The following is a 21,184-nucleotide window of genomic DNA, read 5'->3' as shown; positions in this document are numbered from 1 at the left end:
AAACATGAAACATGAAATAAGCAGTATAAACAAACTAGCAGCTGTTAAGGTGAGGTAGTGCGGAATAGTGCAAATGATACGGTAACTTTAGGCTACAGACTTTAATTCATCACAAATCCTGAATTCACCAGTGTACATGACACCATCGAATGGAAGTGAAGGCAAAGTAGAAAATACAAGTTTTGGTTGGCCAAAATATTGAACTGCACAAACCTTACTGCAGTGTCCAGCTTCATGGCTCCAAAGGCACTAAGGGGCAACATCTAACTTCTGATGTCATCTAAAACCTGATTGGAGCAATTCCAGCGTTATGGACATGACACTTGAACTCAAAATGGCAACAAATGACCCAGTGCATGTTTTATTGTCTCCCAGTATTTAAACAGGTGTTGAATATTTTAAGGCTGTACCATACTGGAGAAGTGATAGAACAAGAACAATTCCCATAGTACATCTAGGGCATGCCAGAAAACGCCAATAAAAGATGCGTTATGGACGTGACAGAAAAAGTATCACTTTTCTTGGGTGACTGTACATTTTTATCAAACTCTGTGAAATTGTAAACCTAATGTCAAAATGGAGATATCCATTTGATAAAGGGGTCCAAGGTGAATATTGAAAAATCTTTGTTTAAAATATTTTGTATTTCATGCAGAGTTTCGGAAGGAAAAGTCAGCGTTATGGATGTGACGAAATTCCGTTATGGATGTGACGCGTCTGAAATAGACATGGCATATGTTTAGAAAATCAGCAATTTAACCACCATAACCCTTTGAAAAACTCTCTAAATATCAGCTAAAACTATCAAAGTTCTTAAATAATATTTAGGATGGCTATGTGGATTTTAGCATACATTTCTGTGGCTTGTGGCAATAATATAGAATTGTACGTGATCAAAGTTATTCGTGTCATTAGCTAAAGTACTGAAGGCGAAGGGAACAATTCTTGTGACAAATTGGTTCAACTTATTCACATCTGTAAAATACAGGCCTAGGTGATATCTCTGGGAGTGGTTTTGATGTATTACATGTTGCTTTATTTTTGCATGGTGAGGTTGACATTTACATGGAATTGCCCATTGGTTGAAATTAATTTATGGGAATACAAACTGTCCTAAGTCTACCCCATCCCAAGTCTCCCCACTCTCCTCTATGTTTTCCAGGAAAACATGTCTCCAATTTGAGCATTTTAGCTAGGAAGTGTGGAATAAAATTGTCAACTTAAGCTATGCTAAATAATCAAGCAAAGGTTTTGTTTTGGGGTTTTTTTCCAGAAATTCTTGCCTTATACTTAGATGTTCTTTTGTTTTTGTTTTTTCTTTCCCCTCTAAGTTTCTGTCATTGGTTGTTTTCAGTCCCCCAGTCATGCCATTAAATATCTCACATATGCATTGGCAGGAAACCATTGATCATTCTGCTGCTAGATTGAATTAAACATGACTTGTTTACTAGTTAATTGCATTGCATTTGAACATCTAATAAAATGTGCACAATGTAGTGTGAATAGGACATAAATATGGTGGGTAGCTGCCCATGTAAATACTGAAATATTTTAGTTCTGAAATTAAAAATTGAACATTGAGTAAAAAGATATTTCCCATGAGAAGGCAGACATACAGGTTGCAGTAGTAGTAAAGCTCATTAAGCTCCAGTCATTACATCACAAAAACTTGCTTTTGTACCTTTGGATATCCTGCCAGCAAACTAGCTAGTTTTAATATGTAGAAAGTTAATGACGTACTAACAAGCTAGTTAAATAACTCATGCAATAAAGTCATTTTAAAGCAACAGATATCACAATCAGTCTTTGCTATTTCTACTTCTTGTTCTTTTTCTTTCGACTGTTCATGTTACAGGTCACCACAGCAGATAATGTCCCTCCATCTCCTCCTGTCCTCTGTATCTTCTTATGTCGCACCAACCATCCTCATGTCCTCCTTCCCCACATCCATAAATCTCATCTTTGGTCTTCTTCTTTTCCTTCTACCTGGCATCTCCAGCATTCTTTTCCTAGTATACCCTGGATCTCTCCTCTGTATGTGTCCAAACCATCTCAATCTCGCCTCTCTCACTTTGTCTCCAAGCCGCAGACATTTTTGCAGATATTCTTATGAGTATTTATTGAAACTTTTTGAAAAATTTTGACTTGTTTATATAAATGTCTAATTTAATATAGATAAATCTGAATTCTTTATAAATCCAAACAAGCTATTCTTTGAATGATGTTACCATTAAAATCACCATTTCACTGTGAAGACATTCAGAAAGCAATTTGTTGGAATATAATTTTTTATTGTTTAATCAAGAAAATAACAGGCACTATTATAAAATTGATTATAGAATCAACATTCTGAGAAATTCCTCTGTAATCAAATTGCAAATGTGGATAGGAGTGGACAAGTAACAATTCACAAACGCAAGTCAAACAGAAACTGAGATTTTGGGCTATGAACAAAGAAAAAATAGGGAAAATAGGTTTAAAAATAAATGTGATTTCAAGTATTTCCACAAGTCATTGTGAGTGTGTAACAACAGTGTAATAAACATGTAATAAACTTATTAATGCTGAGTTCTAAAATTTTTATTACTATTGTATAAGAGTAGGCATGTTATACGTTCAGGTCCATAAATATTTGGACATTGACAAAGTTATTGCAATTTTAGTTGTCTATCCTAGTATAGACCCTTTTCAGTCACGTGACCTTCGTAAACACGACCGCCATTTTGGACATGTAGTGGACTTCGGCTCGAATCAGTTTGAATGCGAGGAAGGCGACAAACGAAAAACATAAAAGAAAAAGGAGCGAGATGCAGAAAACACCTTCACTATCCAGTGACGTAGGGCATTTACAGGGCGAGCAGAGGGAGAGGTATTTGCAAAAATTGAGGTTAGCAGGCTTAGAGGACGACGTTTACCTGCTTCCACCAGGATTGTTCACTGACGTACGGAAGTACACGAAGCCCTCGTCTTTACCTGACTTCGGCCCACATGATCTGTATACCTATGTCATTAAAAACCCATCGCCATACACATACACGCCAACGTCCGAGGTTCCGGAGCGCGCTCCGGCTTGCTCCAGGAGTGCTCCGGCCGAGGTTACGGAGCGCGCTCCGGCTTGCTCTGGAGCAAGCCGGAGCACGCTGCTTAATTTGAGGGCAACCTCGGCCGGAGTGTGCTCCGGAACCTCGGCCGGAGCACTCCGGGAGCAAGCCGGCGCGCGCTGCTTAATTTGAGGGGAACCTCGGCCGGAGCACTCCGGGAGCAAGCCGGCGCGCGCTGCTTAATTTGAGGGAGAGCAAGCCGGAGCGCGCTCCGGAACCTCGGACGTTGGCTCCGGCAGCTATTTATACTGGATCCGGTGTAAATAGCTGCCGGATCATAATTACAGTAAACTAGTAAATACAGTAAAGGAAAAACTTGAGACTGAAAGGTTTTAACAGTCATCCAAATGACTGAACGTAAACATTGCTACAGTAACATACCAGCTACTTGTTGACATTAGCTAGTCAACAATAGCTACTACAGAAGAACAAAGAGGTTACAATGGGTTATTTTAGCCTATTTGGTTACACACTCGCCGCCACAGAATGTTAACAGCAATGTAATGCCTTTTCTGGCTAATTTTATTCGTCTTACTTCCAACAAAGTGGTCACTACACAAGCGTTGGTATGCCGAGGGCTGCCAATCTGTTTATGGCCGCTATCCATCTTCTCCGTCGGGATCCGATAAAATGATAACCCTTGCCTTGTTTGTTGATGGTTACTACATCCAGGTGCACAACAATATAGTGGCATGATGGAAGTCTTGCTGAAAGTAAAAACTTTCTTTGCTGCCGTTCCTCAATGTTGGCTGTGCTAAACTACTGGTAGTACACGTCCAAAATGGCGGCCGCGTTTGTCGTGACGTAACGTGAAAAGGGTCCATACCGGGGCTGAAAGTACATTCTGCATATGACTTTGACTTTCAGCTTTAATCTGAGGGTATTTACAACCACATAGAGTGAATGATGTAGGAACTCCAGAGCTTTTTATAAGCTTGGATGTCTTATTCTCCCAGTGATACACTATTAGTGAATGATGAGCTATCTATTCTGGCTATCTACCTATTAGCTGATCTCTGATTACAAAGACTGTAACCATACACCACTCCAATGTTTTCCATGACGTGAACAAAGTATTCTCTAAACCTGACAGTGTAAATAAATCATTGACAAAATTAGCTTCCTGATATCACTAATAAATCTGGGTGTGGATTAGGTGTAATGTTATTGTGCGGCACAGTTGCACAGCAGCCAATGTTGCCACCTTATAGCTACAGTGTCCGGGCTTGGTCCTGAGATCTGGTTACTATCTGTGTGGAGTTTCACATGCTTTTCGTATGTCTGTATGGCTTTCCTCTGGGGTCTTAAAGTGCATATTCTGGACCAATTTCTTTTTTTTTATATGAAAGAATGTCCCTTTACACACTCATCCAGAAGGGTAATTTTGCACAAGGCCATCTGTCTACAGCAGAAAAAAATAAAATAACAAAACGCGTCTGGAAAATTCCCAAGGGAGTCTGGAGCCAGATTCATGACGTCACCTGCGGAAGCGCCAGCAGGCTGCGCGAGCTTTCTAGGGTTTCAGTGTACAGCCTGTGGAGACCAAGCGCTCCCATTTCTCTCTCATTGGTCTTTTGGGAAATGATGAGTATTAATCCCATCAAGATTGGTGTTGCTACACCTTCCTACGATACATCTGTTAACTATTTTAATAATTACATGATAACGTTGAAGAAATTTGCAGAGAACCACCAGGTCGTTTTCTCATAAACAAACCAGTGCTGACGTAGGATTCAGAAGGAGGTGTCCCGCACACGACGTCATGAAAATCAATGTTTCCCGGGAAATCCAAATGCCAAGTTTTTTCAGAGGCGGACCAATTCACCTCAAATGGTTTGATTTCAACTGAATTTTTCTGGTATTGCGCAAGGTAAAAAAATTGCACAAAATGCAAAATGTGACAGATATTTGACCAAAGTTTAATATAAAATAGGAGAATTCCATTGATCTTGCTCCTGAATTTACCCATGATATGCACGTTAAGGGCCTATTGTCCTGGAATAGGCTTTGGATCCATTCGGTGCTGGACCAGGCTACAAAGTTCATATGGGGCATGAAGGCTACTGCAGCACAAACTGCTGAAAACATTAATGCTTACACCTTTCTGTTTTAGCCAGCATTAACTTTTTCAGCAGTTTGTGCTCCAGTAGCTCTTCTGTGGGATTGGACCATATGGGCTAGCCTTCGTGCCCCATGTGAATCAGTGAGCCTTCAATACTCATGACCCTGTCTATGGTTCATGGTTCATCAGTTGTCCTTCCTTGGACCACTTTTGGTAGGTACTAACCACTGCATAACGGGAACAGCCAACAAGATGTGCCATTTTGGAGAAATGATCCAGTCTTCACAATTTGGCCCTTGTCAAAGTTGCTCAGATCCTTACGCTTGCCCATTTTTCCTGCTTCCAACACATCAACTTCAAGAATTGACTGTTCTCTTGCTGACTAATATATCCCACCCCTTAACAGGTGCCACTGTAATGACATAATCAATGTTATTCACTTCACCTCTCAGTGGTTTTAATGTTATGGCTGATCAGTGTATATCTGTATAGCACTTTTAACAATAGACATTGTCATAAAGCAGCTTTACAGAAATACGAAGATAGATATAGATCCCAAATGAGCAAACCTGAAGATAAAGATAGTGAAGAAACATCAAGAGGAACCAGACTCACATCAGAGCATAGATACGTACAGTGCAGTTATAAATCAGTACAGTATGCAGGTGTAGAAGAGTAAAAGCGAACAGTATTGAGTGTGTTGAGAGGATGCTCGTTATGAGCATAAGGATCTTCAAAGCTGGCCCAGCAAATAAGCAAACTAAGTGCCTCCGTGTGTGTGTGTGTAAAATATTATGTCAATGGTAATAACACAATAGTAAATGTTACATATACTAATCAAGCATATTTTAATCGAAATATTTGTTATTTAACTCCACTTATAAAATGTAATTAATTCAAACATATAATGTCAAAATTATGACAATCATATTTAATTCAATTAAATGTAGCACAAAAATTAAGTTCATCCTAATTTGCGCATACCATCCTGTTTGGAGTTTGAATTTCGTGCATGCACACAAACATACCGCCATTTCAGGATCTTGGGGCAAACAGGTCACTTAGCCTACTCACTGTGAAGACCTGCCAAGTGAGGTGCACCTTACTCGTCATTCCTATTTGGGTAAGTCTTTAATAATAATCACTGTGTCGTAGTTTTACTTTAACCATGGTGTATTAACATTTTTAAAATATTTTGATCGAAACTGGACGGCCTATGAGCCTATTGGACGGTTAAGCTAGCTATATGTCTATGTGTGACCTAGCTTATTAACATGCTCCTAATACATTATAAGATATCTATTGTCCGTGTGGTTAGACATGAACCAACTCATTTTAATTAGGTTTTAATTCGGCTTGAAGCCCGGTTCTGGGCGGGCTATCAGAGATGGTGAGCTGAATTTGCTTTGACTCGGTCAGACTTTAAGTGACTTAACTCCTGCTCCAGCTTCTCAATGAACTTTCTTCATTACGTGTCTGACGCATTAACCTTAATGAATTGCCTGGCTTGCTGATATCAGAGGGCATTTACTTTATGGGGCAGCGGCACTCATCAAAAAATTTCCCTGTTTGCGAGAGCTGTCTGCCACTGGATACTATGGCTGGATGATTAGCCTGAAATACAAAATGGCTAATTACCGGACAAAGATGGAGAACATTGTCCTGAAGTGACTGTTAATGCGTTGAAAAACAAGTCAAGAGATAAATGCTTCCCGGCCAAAAATGTAAAGAAAGCTAAAAAGGCAGAGGTCAACTATTGTCCTTATCTCACTGGTGAAACAGATGAAAGTCTGGAAACTTTGAGAGTTGAACTTTTGAATGATGTCAGACAAAGAAACAGGGCATCAAACGTAAGAGAGAAGATGTCTAAAACATTCTCCTACCAAAGAAAAGAGGTGGTGCATGGAAGTCCAGGTGCTGAAGAGTTTAAAGTGAAGTGGCCTGCACTTTTCCATATTGATGAGGTAAATACTACATGTGTGCTTCCATCCTATTTGCCTCTTTTCATTGTGCATTTTCACTGTATGTGTTATGATTTAAAAAATGGTATTTCTCTTCATGGATTAGTTAGGGTTTAGTTAGGATTAGTTAGTAGTTGACTAAAACATGGTACACAACTGCTTATGCCATGAAACCAACCTCAGTTAATGGTGAGGTCTTAGTGTAGCCTTTTCTTGGATCACCATTACATAAATGACTAAACACAGTGCTCTTTGTCTTCTGCCACACTCAAAAAAATAAAACATTGGATTTACTTAACCGAGTTATGGCAACCGGTCCCACGAAACTGTGTTAATTTAGATGTATTGAATACAGTTATGTTGAGTTATTCAACACATAACTGTATTCAATACATCTAAATTAACACAGTTTCGTGGGACCAGTTGCCATAACTCGGTTAAGTAAATCCAATGTTTTATTTTTTTGAGTGCACTTTCTTTTATGTGTAACAGATAAATGCTGAATTTCAGCGTATTACAACACATCCACTTGAGACGACCTTCATGGCACAGTTGGACAGTCTTCAGCCTCAGCTGACATCAGTTTTCCAGAAGAAGGGAGGGGTCACTGGCCAGAAACTAGCCAAACATCTGTGGATCTTACAAGAGGTAACTATGTTCATTCAGTGTTGTTTAAATTTAGTCATATGTATGCCATTTTGGTTTCAGTAACAGCCTGGATTATTACTGTAGGACACGTTTCCAAAAAATGATAATGAAATGTTATGGTAGCTAAAGCAGCCCTTTTTTCTCACATGGGACAGTCAATGTACACTACAAAGTAAAACTGTGATTTCATACTACACATCCATACATGTCACACATTATATACAGTAACTGCACATCTCTATCATTTTGTAATCAAAGGAATAAGGCTATTTACAATATAACCAAACATTGAGAAATCCAAATATTGTAATTGTTCAAGTGTCTGGAAATGTTTTTAATCAGTGGAATCTCTTCACACAGGCTACAAGTGATGTTCATTCGAAAAGGGCAGCAGTCCTTAGGGCACTTTGCCTCTACCTTGGCGAAAATGATGGAGATCTAATCCATGAGTATATGGTAAGTTAGTGTATTTGCTTTTTTTTTTTTTTAGTCAGTTTTGAATGTCTCATCTCATTATCTGTAGCCGCTTTATCCTGTTCTACAGGGTCGCAGGCAAGCTGGAGCCTATCCCAGCTGACTACAGGCGAAAGGCGGGGTACACCCTGGACAAGTCGCCAGGTCATCACAGGGCTGACACATAGACACAGACAACCATTCACACTCACATTCACACCTACAGTCAATTTAGAGTCACCAGTTAACCTAACCTGCATGTCTTTGGACTGTGGGGGAAACCGGAGCACCCGGAGGAAACCCACGTGGACACGGGGAGAACATGCAAACTCCACACAGAAAGGCCCTCGCTGGCCACGGGGCTCGAACCCGGACCTTCTTGCTGTGAGGCGACAGCGCTAACCACTACACCACTGTGCTGCCCACAAACATTCATGTATCTGTTAAACAGTGTTGTTTATCTCTGCTACTATCTTTTACAGGTGTTCATCTTATAAGATTCTTGGGTCATTAGACTGCTCTGATCTGAGATGTTAAGTATTTGTAGCATATTAACGTTGGTTGTCAAAACACATCTTGTGGTTCTGCATGGTGGATGATGCTCAATATTGAATGTATTAAAATTTGGACTAATTATAGCTAAAATATTTCATTAGAATCATCTAAATTAAAAGATTTAGTATTTAAACAATTTAGTTGATTTGAAAGAGCACAAAAAATATAAAAAAGCATACTTAATTCCAAAACAGGTTTAACTGGACTTACTAAGGAAATTCAATTAAAATGTGCTCAAAGTGATTGAGAAAATTACTAATATAATTAATTTGAATGTACTTAAAATTATTAGTTTAGATATATCAACATAAATGATATATCTCGCTTCAAATAAAATTTTTTCGTGCAAAAACTTGACGAAATAAAATGAAGTTCATTCAACAAAAAAAAAATTTTCAGTGTGGTTTAAACAATTGCCTTTGTCAGAGCTGGTGTCACATTCATGCACGTACGCACTGTGTAAAAAGCATAGAAGGGTAAAAACAGACAGACGTCGGTATGATGTAAACAGCACCACTACAACTAATCAAATCAATAATGTGTGTGTTAGATTTACAGGAGGTGTGTGAATGATCATGCATCAACAATAGTCAATATTGGCAAGGTGGTGGGGGCCTCCAAATCAAACTTTGTTTAAGGACCCCATAAAGAGTGGCCCTGAGGATCTTTATGACTCATTTACAACAATATAGAACACTCATACTGTTTTATATTGTACACTAGCTTTTGATTTTATAACAATTAACTAAATTCTAACTCTCTAGAACACTACTACCTGTAAATATGAATTATTACATCCACAGTTCATTCATGAATGCATACGACAGAGATTTTATTTTATGTTGGTTTATCTGTACTAGCTTTTTTAACCAGTGGTCGGTCGGTCTGTCTGTCTATCTATCTATCTATCTATCTATCTATCTATCTATCTATCTATCTATCTATCTATCTATCTATCTATCTATCTATCTATCTATCCATCCATCCATCCATCCATCCATCTATCTATGAATGTTTATTTCAAAGGACTGTCTGTAGCCTACCAGGAATGTTAGTTTGCATACAAAACAAACAAACAAATAAATAAATAAAACTTCTGGTACATAATATTACAGGAACATTAGTTTTTGTAACCTATATAAACCTACAGAGGAGAACTTCCTGTTATGAGACTGTTAAAGAACTTTCCAAAACTTTTGTTAAAAAATCAAAAGCAACCTTTGCCTAACTTTCCTTGCCAGTTGTTATAAAGAAGAACATTTTATGTTTTAAAATGTCTTAAAGGGCCACAGAACGTTTTGGAAACATGACTGACATCATCATCATTGGGCTATAGAGGTATTGCCTGTTGTTGCCCATTCTGGACTTGGGCTATTCGCTTACTTTTACTATCATGTGCGCATGGTTAGGTGTTTCATACGAGGAGACTGTACATGTCTCTCATCTAGTATTTATCTAATGCATTCTTCAATTGGTTCAGTGTAGGGGCAGTGATGACTTTATCAGGTAGTCTGTTCCAGTCACTGACGAGTCTTGTACTAAAACTGTCCTGCCTTCATTTCTTCAAGGCTATTGGCTTGTAGGTTTTGTACTGATGTCCTCTTGTGCGGTTATCCTCAGGGGAGCTAAAGAATATTTCTGGGGGGATTCTGTCAATTCCTCGGATTATTTTGAAGACCTGGATCATGTCTCCTTTTCTATGATGGTAATAGAGAGATGGTAGCTTCAAAGTCCTCAGCCGCTCCTCATATGGTAGATCCTGGAGAGTGGGTATAAAATTGGTAGTTTTCTTCTGAATTCTTTCTATTTCCTTTTGATCCTGGATGTAGTGTGGTCCCCAAATAAGACTCCCATATTCTAGATGTGATTGAACATGTGCCTTATACATGCGGGGGACAGTTTCCTCATCTAGGTAGGTGAAACTACGGTTCAAAACTGACAGGATGCCAAATGCCTTAGCTACGGTCTTTGCAGGGTGAGAGTGGAATTTGAGGTTCTCGTCAACAATAACTCCAAGGTCTTTTTCTTCACTTGACTGGGCTAGGTCTTGTCCATTTAACTGGTAAACATGCTTGGGGCTGTTATGTCTAAGGTGAAGTGATTTGCATTTGTTGGTATTGTGTGCCATCTGCCAAGTGGTGCACCATTCCTCCAACGTGAAGATTTTCTTGAATTAAGCTGATTGCCTCTTGGCTAGTGATTGTCCCGTAGAGTTTTGCATCATCAGCAAACAATTTGCAAGTATTTGACACACAATCTGGCATATCATTAATAAATATCACAAACAGCAGGGGACCTAACATAGATCCTTGGGTTATTCCAATGTTCACAGTAGCCCATTCTGACTTCACACCGTTGATCATGACTAGCTGTTTTCTGCCCACCAGGAATTGCCTTGTCCAACTCAGAATCTTGCCTTGTATGCCATAAGCGTCCAGGTTTTTTTTAACAGTCTTTAGTGCAGAACTGTATTGAATGCCTTCTTGAAATCTAAATAAATAGCATCAACAGGGGATCCCTTATCTAGAGCAAATGTCCAATCCTTGAGCACTACCAGAAGCTGTGTCATGCAGGATCTCCCCAGGACAAACCCATGTTGGTCGTTGCTGAACAGGTTATTCTCGATCATGTGGTCGACTATAGCATCCCGGATTAATGACTCTACTACGTTCACTAAAATCGCAGTCAGGGATTCTGGTCTGTAGTTGTCGGCTCTCCTTCTCATTCCTTTTTTGTGGATTGGGATAAAATGTCCAAACTTCCAGCATTCAGCTAGACAACTTGAATCAAAAGACTTCTCATCTCATCTCATTATCTCTAGCCGCTTCATCCCTCTACAGGGTCGCAGGCAAGCTGGAGCCTATCCCAGCTGACTACGGGCGAAAGGCGGGGTACACCCTGGACAAGTCGCCAGGTCATCACAGGGCTGACACAGAGACACAGACAACCATTCACACTCACATTCACACCTACGGTCAATTTAGAGTCACCAGTTAACCTAACCTGCATGTCTTTGGACTGTGGGGGAAACCGGAGCACCCAGAGGAAACCCACGCAGATACGGGGAGAACATGCAAACTCCACACAGAAAGGCCCTCGCCGGCCCCGGGGCTCAAACCCAGGACCTTCTTGCTGTGAGGCGACAGCGCTAACCACCACACCACCGTGCCGCCATCAAAAGACTTATTATTATCATTATTTGAAATTCGACGGTATAAAATGGTTTCCCGAAAAGAACCAAATGATACCAATTTTTTGTGTTCGCCGGATTGCTGCATTACCACCCCGGCGGAGCCACCAGAGGGCGCTGCGGTTCAGGTTTTGTTGAAATGCCGCATATTTGAACGCTTTCCCTGTGAGCAGGGGAATAGTGGGCGGAGCTTAGCTGTGCCATCCAGAGAAATGAAAGTAAACGTGCCGCATACAGGAACTGCCGTGTGAAGGTCGATTATATTCTTATCATTAAAAGAGAACAGTTAGCATGAACTGAACAGGTAAACAGGTAAGCGCAGACACAAGGAATTAGAGATCATTAATGTAATTATGCTTTTTTTGTCATAGTTTAATCTTAGCCACGACACCTATAATACAAAAGGCACATATTAAAGCTAGGGTAAGTAATTTTCTAGAAGCATTTTTCATAATATTTCTTGACATTGTGAAATCTGTGGCAGTTGTAGGGCTGTAAAAAGTCCATCTGATCATTTAATTTGGTCCACATGACACACCTGCCTACATTTCTACCGACTGTTTCTGTGCAAAGCTAACTGAACCTCATAGAATAGAATAGAATATGGGCGGCACGCTGGTGTAGTGGTTAGCGCTGTCGCCTCACAGCAAGAAGGTCCGGGTTCGAGCCCCGTGGCCGGCGATGGCCTTTCTGTGTGGAGTTTGCATGTTCTCCCCGTGTCCGCGTGGGTTTCCTCCGGGTGCTCCGGTTTCCCCCACAGTCCAAAGACATGCAGGTTAGGTTAACTGGTGACTCTAAATTGAGCGTAGGTGTGAATGTGAGTGTGAATGGTTGTCTGTGTCTATGTGTCAGCCCTGTGATGACCTGGCGACTTGTCCAGGGTGTACCCCGCCTTTCGCCCGTAGTCAGCTGGGATAGGGTGCATCTATAAAATGCTCCACTGCAAATATTTTAGTTGCCAAGTATTTTGTGACAAATAAATAAACCATTGGATATGTGCAGGATGTTAATCTCGACAACCCAGCTGCATATAATAGTAACTTATAGCTATTCTTACCTTACTACCTGTTCCTTACCTGCTTCCTGATAACTTATTTGAAGAGTTTGACGAGCATACATCACATACAGCTAAAGTGTTAGGTATTTAACTCAAACAGTTTCAAATGTTTACACAAAAAACAAGTTCAAATTTGTACGCAGCTCGTGTTTTGGTTCAGAGTCAGGGTTGCCGGATTGGGTTGGTGTCATCAGTGTCATTGTTCCTGTGTTATTGTCCCATCCATTTAAGTTGAAATCAGTCTTGATGTTGGGAAGCTGCACAATGATGCAAAATAAGAAATCATGCATAATTCCCCACAAATGCATTAAAACTAAAGTAACAAGCCTGATGTGAAAATGTAGGGAGTAGAAAATACAGATAAAAGTTAAAAGTAAAAGTGTTAAAAGTAAAAGGTTGTCAGAAAAATAAATACTCAAGTAAAGTACAGATCGCTGAAAACTCTACTTAAGTACAGTTATGAAGTATTTGTACTTCATTACATTCCACATCTGGACGTGAGGCAGTTGGATGCACTACGCTCCTCCCCCAACACTCTCTCTCTCTCTCTCTCTCATGGACTCGTCCTCCAGCAGTAATCACACAGGGAAAATGACAGCAATTTTTACAGAGTTCAAAGTATTTTCCTCAAAAAATAATTAATTTTGCCTTATTTTGAGTTTAGAGAGTAAAAATTGGAGGAAAAACAGCTCTATCAAAAGAGTAGCATTTACTCCTTTTAGAGAGGGACCAAATGTTACCTGGCGTAGAGTAAAGTTTCCTTCAATTTGAGTAAATTTTACTCAGGCAAATTTCCTGTGCAAGCAGTACGCGTTCATATGTTTCAGAGGAGTGGCTTTGGAAGAAGGGCTGAAGGGAGGGGATGGGATTTTTTTCTTTGGATACTTTCAAAATCTATCTTGGTCTTGCTGGTTTCTCCAAAATGACCTACCCTAGCTTTGAGTGGTTTTATGGAATATATATAAAGCCCATACATTATTACAAAATGAAAACACAAATATTTTTACATACCATAAATGTGACAGTGGCTAAATGAGACAGTTTTACAGTTTTGTACATGACTGATAAAATTTCTTCTCCGTTAGCGATGGCTGCCTCCAACACTTTTCTATCTGAAGAGCAGTTGCAGTGCTCGATCTGTCTGGAAATATTCATCAAGCCTGTCACTACTTCATGTGGACACAATTACTGCATGCTTTGTCTCAACAAATACTGGGACAACAGTCAAAAGTACAGTTGTCCGTTCTGTAAGGAAGAATTCAGCAAAAGGCCAGAACTTTTCGTTAATACATTGATATCTAATCTGGCTGCTCAGTTCAAAGAGTCAGTGAAGGCGCAATCCAGCACTCGCACAAAGACGACTAACGCTGCACAGGGAAATGTGCCGTGTGATGTCTGTGCTGACCCTACACAGAAGGCCCTAAAGTCCTGTCTGGATTGTGGTGTGTCGTTCTGTGATACACATCTGGATCATCATAAAATTTCAGCAAAACTTAAGCAACACAAATTAATCAATGCTGTGAAGAATCTGGAAGACTATATATGCCAGAGGCACCAGAAACCTCTGGAGATGTTCTGTAGGAATGATCAGAAGTGTGTGTGCCTGTTCTGCACTGAAGGAGAGCATAAGAGTCACAACACCATTCCTATGGAGGAGGAGATTGCAGACAAGAAGGTGAGACACACCAGTAATCTATTGTCAGTATGATTGGCTAATAATTGCATGAAAGAACAGGTGTACAGGTGTTCCTATTAAAGTGACCATTGAGTGAGTGTGTGTATATAGCATAATAATAATAATGCATACATGCATACATACATACAGCACATCGTACAGCACATTTCAAAAAAAAAATTCCATACATTCATTATCGACACTGCTTACCCGCTAGACTTGTGGGCGAAGCTGGAACTAATCCCAGCTGACTTTGGGTGAGATGTGGGTACACCCTGGACAGGTCACTAATTTATTGCACTCACATTTGGCAATTGAGATTAGCCAGTTGACCGAATCTACATGTCTTTGGACTGTTGGAAGAAACCCACACAGGTGTGGAGAGAACATGCTAACTCCACACACAAAGGCTCCAGTTAGCTGTGAATTTCAAACCTGGAACCTTCTTACTGTGAGGCAACGATGCCAACCCCTGCACCACCATGCTGCCCCAAAAAGTTTTATGTAGAATTTAATATACAGTATATAGGACAGTGGATGTTGTTGGTTAATATCAGGACATTACACTGCTTTGTTGAATACTCAATTCTGATTGGTCAATTATGGCATTCTATTCCATCCATCCATTATCCGTAACTGCTTATCCTGCAGGATCGCAGGCAAGCTGGAGCCTATCCCAGCTGACTATGGGTGAGAGGCGGGGTACACCCTGGACAAGTCACCAGGTCATCGCAGGGCTGACACATAGACAACCATTCACACTCACATTCACACCTACAGTCAATTTAGAGTCACCAGTTAACCTAACCTGCATGTCTTTGGACTGTGGGGGAAACCGGAGGAAACCCACGCAGACGCATAGAAAGGCCCCTGTCAGTCACTGGGCTCGAACCCAGGACCTTCTTACTGTGAAGCAACAGTGCCAACCACTACACCACCGTGCCACCTATGGCATTCTATGGTCTGTTATTTCTCTACAACACACTATTGCTATGGACCATGTCATTAGCATAAGCAATAAAATAATTTTTAAATCAATATTTTGCAATAAATTATTGATTTCATTTGTAAGTCATAGTCTAATAAGCAGGATAATGTACAGAGAGTCTTATGCCTAACATATTAATCAAGGATTTGAATACTCTGTGCTGGAAAATGAGTGTGATGATGACGCAGACTTCCTAAATAAACTCAATAACTTCTTTGGGAGGTTTGAGGCACTAAATAGCACTCCTGCAGCGAAAGCTGTTCCCCATCAAGATGAAAAGGCACTTTGTCTTGATATAGCGGAGGACTCTGAGGAGAGTCAACACACGAAAGGCCCCGGGCTCCGATAATATTCCTGGTCGGGTGCTCAGGGAATGTGCAGACCAGCTGGCTCATGTTCTAACAGACATCTTCAACACCTCACTGGATCAAGCCAAAGTCCCATCATGTTTCAAGACTGCCACCATCATCCCAGTGCCAAAAAAAACTTATATCACATCACTCAATGACTACCAGCCTGTCGCACTTACTCCCATTATGATGAAGTGCTTTGAGAGGCTGGTAAAGGAGTACATCACCTCCAGGCTCACTCCCACATTCGACCCCTTCCAGTTTGCCTACCGGCCAAACCGCTCCACTGAAGACGCCATCTCCTCTGCTCTTCACCTGAGCCTTGCACACCTGGAGGAGAACACTCATGTGCGGATACTGTTCCTGGACTTCAGTTCAGCGTTCAGTACTATCATTCCACAGCATCTGGTGAACAAACTGGGTCCCCTGAGTTTTAGCACCCCCCTATGCAACTGGCTGCTGGACTTCCTCACTGAAAGACCACAGTCAGTGCAGGTCGGACAGAACACCTCCAGTGTCATCACCCTCAGCACAAGCGCCCCTCAGGGCTGTGTTCTGAGCCCTCTGCTGTTCACTCTGATGACACACGACTGTGTCCCCAGGGCTACCAGCAACCACATTGTGAAGTTTGCAGACGACACAACAGTGGTGGCCCTCATCAGGGACAATAACGACCTGGCCTATAGAGAGGAGGTGGAGCAGTTGGTGGGCTGGTGCAGGGAAAACAACCTGATCCTGAACGTGGACAAAACTAAAGAGATCATTGTTGACTTCAGGAAAAACCATGCCAGCCATGCTCCACTTCTCCTCAACAACACGGCCGTGGAGGTGGTCAATAGCACCAAGTTCCTGGGGGTGCACATCACAGACAACTTCACCTGGTCTGCGAACACCGCGTCACTGGTCAAGAAGGCACAGCAACGTCTGCACTTCCTGCGTAGGATGAGAAGAGCCCATCTGCCCCCGCCCATCCTCACTACATTCTACAGAAGCACCATAGAGAGCGTTCTGACCAGCTGTATCTCTGTGTGGTGTGGAGGCTGCAGTGCCTCTGACTGGAAGACTGTGAGGAGAGTGGTGAGGACAGCAGAGAAAATCATAGGGACTTCTCTTCCCTCCATTCAGGACATTGCACCAAGCCGTTGCATGTCTCGAGCCAGAAACATCATCAGTGACCCCTCACATCCTCATTATGGCCTGTTCTCCCCTCTGGCCTCTGGAAAGAGGTTCCGCAGCATTCGGTGCAGGACCACCAGGTTCTGTAACAGCTTTTTCCCCCAGGCCACCAGACTGCTGAACTCCAAATCCAAACTCTAAACTTCTATTTATAACTTGAACATTCCAAATTCCACAGGTCACTTTATACTATTGCACTTTATAATATTTCTGCTGCTGCATAATTTAATTGAATACTCTTCATATTTATTTCTGCGCTGAGCCAATTTGCAATGAAATTTCATTTGGTGTACACTTGTTGCATACTGAATGACAATAAAGGTTGTCTAATTATGTGTAAAACTCCCTTGCCAACTGGAGTGGATTAAAATTCAAATAAAACGACAACAATGTGTGAGGATAACCTGAGGATTTTTCATTCCCTCAATTATTTGTCACATGAGTATCTTCTTCCATCCACAGAACAAGATGCGAAAAACACAAGCAGATGTTCAGGAGATGATCCAGGACAAACGAAAAAAGATAGAAGAAATAAAGCGTTCTGTAGTCCTCAAAAAAGTGAGTCTGAACTGAAAGCAGCTTACCGAATACACCACATTTCCTACAAATACAATGTAGCAAGAGGAACTGATCATTTTAAAAACGTGTTAGAAAAATATACATAAGGAAAAAGAGGACAGCACTGAAATCTTCAGGTCTCTCATGAGCTCCATGGAGAGAATGCAGGCTGATCTGCTTCTGGTGTTGGAGAAGAAGCAGAAAGACATAGAAAGGCAAGCTGAATGTTCTGTTAAAGCACTAGAAGAGGAAATTGCTGAGTTGAAAAGAAGTGGCACTGAGCTAGAGAAGCTCTTAAACTGTGAAGACCACATCCATCTCTTGCAGGCGAGTGTCCTTGTCATGCAGCACTTCACCTGAACAGCACTCACAATGTTGAAGAATTTATTTTCATTTCTTTTCTGATTTATTGTAGGCTTACTTCACATTATCCACCCCTCCCTCCACCGATACCTGGGATCAAATTATAATTAACAGCAGTTTGAATGTGAAGGATATGGTGAAAGATTTGCTTCATCTTCAGGAATCTATTAACAACATAGCTGAGAAGATGCCTGGTGCTAAGCGAGTAAATATGCAGTGTATTTTTGTATTTTATGATACTTTGAAAGAGAAATTTCAGTTTCATTTAAAACTGTAAAATGCTGTTTTAGTTAATGGCTTGTAGTTAAATTTAGATTGCACTGTGTTGTGGTTTTTTTTTTTTTTTAAAATTAGCATGCCACCAGTATCAGCGCGTGTATGTATCCAGCAGTACCCCTGGACTGTCAAAAAGAAGAGATAGGAAGGTTGTTGAAAACTCCATTACAAAAAGGTGACACATGGTACCTAGTAGACTCCAGTTGGTTCAAAACATGGAAGAAATATGTGGGATTTGATAGCTGGGACATGCTGGGATACCAGACATGTCACCCTGGACCAGTGGACAACTCAGGACTCCTCACAGATTCACTCTCTCTCAAGGAACATCTAATCGAAGACCTGGACTACATCCTTCTGCCTAAAGAGGCATGGGGTAAACTGATAAGCTGGTATGGCTTGACTGAGCATCAGAAGCCTATTGCAAGAAAAGTGGTTGAACAAGGCATGTTTCTGAAACACTGTAAGGTGGAGGTCTATCTCACTGAAGTGAGATTATGTGAATTCAGTAATGTGGACCAAAGTATTCGTCGGCAGTTCAGCAAAGTAGACACAGTAGCCTGTATTGAAAAGGAAATGCACAAAATCTTCAATATTCCTGATGGGAAGAAGACCAGGTTGTGGCTGAAGTATATAAGTAATACATATGCGCATCTGAGCAACCCCGGTAGCAGTGTTCAGGATGCTGGTATTTACCATGGACAGGTTGTGCTTGTAGAACAGATAAATAACAATGGAACATGGCCACGAGATGCAGTTCCACCACCCTGCCAAAAATCTCAAAAGAGAAATACCTGAGTGGAGCGTGATGATAGTTAAAATCAACATTGTAAAAAATGATTTCTTGTTTTAACTTAAAAAAAAAAGTTAGTACCCAGGCTGCCTTAAAATTTTGAGCTCACTGAAATTCATATAGGGGCGGCATGGTGGTGTAGTGGTTAGCACTGTCGCCTCACAGCAAGGAGGTCCTGGGTTCGAGCCCAGTGGCCTGTGAGGGCCTTTCTGTGTGGAGTTTGCATGTTCTCCCTGTGTCTGCGTGGGTTTCCTCCAGGTGCTCCGGTTTCCCCCAAAGACATGCAGGTTAGGCTAATTGGTGGCTCTAAATTGACCGTGAGTGTGAATGGTTGTTTGTCTCTATGTGTCAGCCCTCGATAACCTGGCGACTTGTCCAGGGTGTACCCCGCCTCTCGCCCATAGCTGGGATAGGCTCCAGCTTGCCTGCGACCCTGTACAGGATAAGCAGTTACTGATAATGGATGGATGGGTGAAATTCATGTCTCTCATTCTCATTATCTGTAGCCACTTTATCCTGTTCTACAGGGTCGCAGGCAAGCTGGAGCCTATCCCAGCTGACTACGGGCGAAAGGCGGGGTACACCCTGGACAAGTCGCCAGGTCATCACAGGGCTGACACATAGACAACCATTCACACTCACATTCACACCTACGGTCAATTTAGAGTCACCAGTTAACCTAACCTGCATGTCTTTGGGGGAAACCGGAGCACCCGGAGGAAACCCACACGGACACAGGGAGAACATGCAAACTCCACACAGAAAGGCCCTCGCCGGCTGCGCGGCTCAAACCCGGACCTTCTTGCTGTGAGGCGACAGCGCTAACCACTACACCACCGTGCTGCCTGTTGATTGTTCATTTTATTTTTTTAATTGAGCATTTATGTTCTTTGCACTATGGTGGATATATTCTCATCATTAAGCACATAGGAATGGATACTTGTTTACTGTATTAATTTTGCTCAAAAGAAATCTGATATAATCAAAGTGACACAATCGTGGGCATCTTTGTGCTCATGTTTACAGAAAAGGCTCATTAGCACGTGCGAGATACACCCTTCATGGATAGCAGTTGTCATATGATGTGGAGAGCTACCTGGATGGGAATTAGCAATTCACTAAATTGAGAGAAAATGAGGTTAAAATAAAATAATGATGATGATGATGATGATGATGATGATGATGATGATGATGATGATAAAAACTGAACTGATTGAACTGATGCCTTCAGAGATAAACAAGGTGGAAATGTGTAGAACTATCAGTCCTGCGTGCGCACATAAAGGACTCTCAGGCGCGTTCTGGACTGCACATGTGCCAAGTGGACTCTCGCACGCGTGCTGTTAACAGTGCACACCGGCACATGATTAAGGAGCAATATATGCACCTATATAAAGACTATTTAGATGCACATTCAATGTGAAGTATTATGTGACATCAGTATGTATTACCGAGCCTTTTTTCCCGTGTCTGGTTTCCTGCCCTGTGTTCGAAACCGCTCCCTACTTAGGGCACTATATAGTGAGGATGCCATTTTGTAGTGCTCTCCAAAATGATAGTGAGGATTATTACACTCTATATAGTGCATTCAAAGTATCCCACAATGCATCACGAAAAGTAGTGTACAACCGATGGTCACTAACCAAAGCAATATATCCCATCATGCATTGTGGTCATGCTGAAAGAAATCAAATCAAAAGCCTCAAATTTGATTTAATAAAAGGCAGCGGCAAAGAAGAAAGTATTCAGCCTTGATTTTAAAAAAAACTGAAAGATGCAGGTACTTTGTATTGATTAATGAGGGAAATGCGCTCGGTATATGTATTTATCACAAAAATACATGCATGTATTTATTATTTTGAAAACCCACCAGCCGACTGATCTGACAAGTTTTAATTGTGCGACAGTAATGACATAAATACCAGCGTGACGGACCTAGTGTCCGAAAGCGGTTGTTTTTTTTTTTTTTCATTTTACC

The 21,184-nt window shown here is 41.2% G+C and overlaps 1 protein-coding gene across 4 annotated transcripts; it reads left to right on the top strand.

Moving 5' to 3' along the window:
* Nucleotides 1-12,183: 12,183 nt before the first annotated feature.
* Nucleotides 12,184-19,487, top strand: LOC132888139 (ubiquitin carboxyl-terminal hydrolase 15-like). 4 transcript variants are annotated; one of them, XM_060924173.1, is made up of 6 exons: nucleotides 12,184-12,274; nucleotides 14,113-14,702; nucleotides 17,679-17,774; nucleotides 17,868-18,101; nucleotides 18,190-18,342; nucleotides 18,492-19,486. In XM_060924173.1, exons 2-6 carry the CDS (start codon nucleotides 14,115-14,117, stop codon nucleotides 19,209-19,211), a joined length of 1,791 nt encoding a protein of 596 aa, XP_060780156.1. In that variant the 5' UTR covers nucleotides 12,184-12,274; nucleotides 14,113-14,114; the 3' UTR covers nucleotides 19,212-19,486. The 4 variants fall into 4 exon arrangements, with proteins under 4 accessions (XP_060780156.1, XP_060780148.1, XP_060780161.1 ...); XM_060924165.1 differs by having other exon boundaries at nucleotides 12,191-12,282; XM_060924178.1 differs by lacking the exon at nucleotides 17,868-18,101 and having other exon boundaries at nucleotides 12,191-12,282; nucleotides 18,492-19,487.
* The last annotated feature ends 1,697 nt before the right edge of the window (nucleotides 19,488-21,184 follow it).

The sequence above is a fragment of the Neoarius graeffei genome, chromosome 1, assembly GCF_027579695.1.
Source record: "Neoarius graeffei isolate fNeoGra1 chromosome 1, fNeoGra1.pri, whole genome shotgun sequence".
NCBI lineage: Eukaryota > Metazoa > Chordata > Actinopteri > Siluriformes > Ariidae > Neoarius > Neoarius graeffei.
This window is presented reverse-complemented; position numbering and strand designations above follow the sequence as displayed.

Bases quoted from the DNA above. Each gene is read 5' to 3' on its own strand.
- LOC132888139 (XM_060924173.1), top strand. From the start codon at position 14,115: ATGGCTGCCTCCAACACTTTTCTATCTGAAGAGCAGTTGCAGTGCTCG. The intron at 14,703-17,678 runs GTGAGACACACC...TTCCATCCACAG, and splicing joins AGGAGATTGCAGACAAGAAG to AACAAGATGCGAAAAACACA. The intron at 17,775-17,867 runs GTGAGTCTGAAC...AAAACGTGTTAG, and splicing joins GTTCTGTAGTCCTCAAAAAA to AAAAATATACATAAGGAAAA.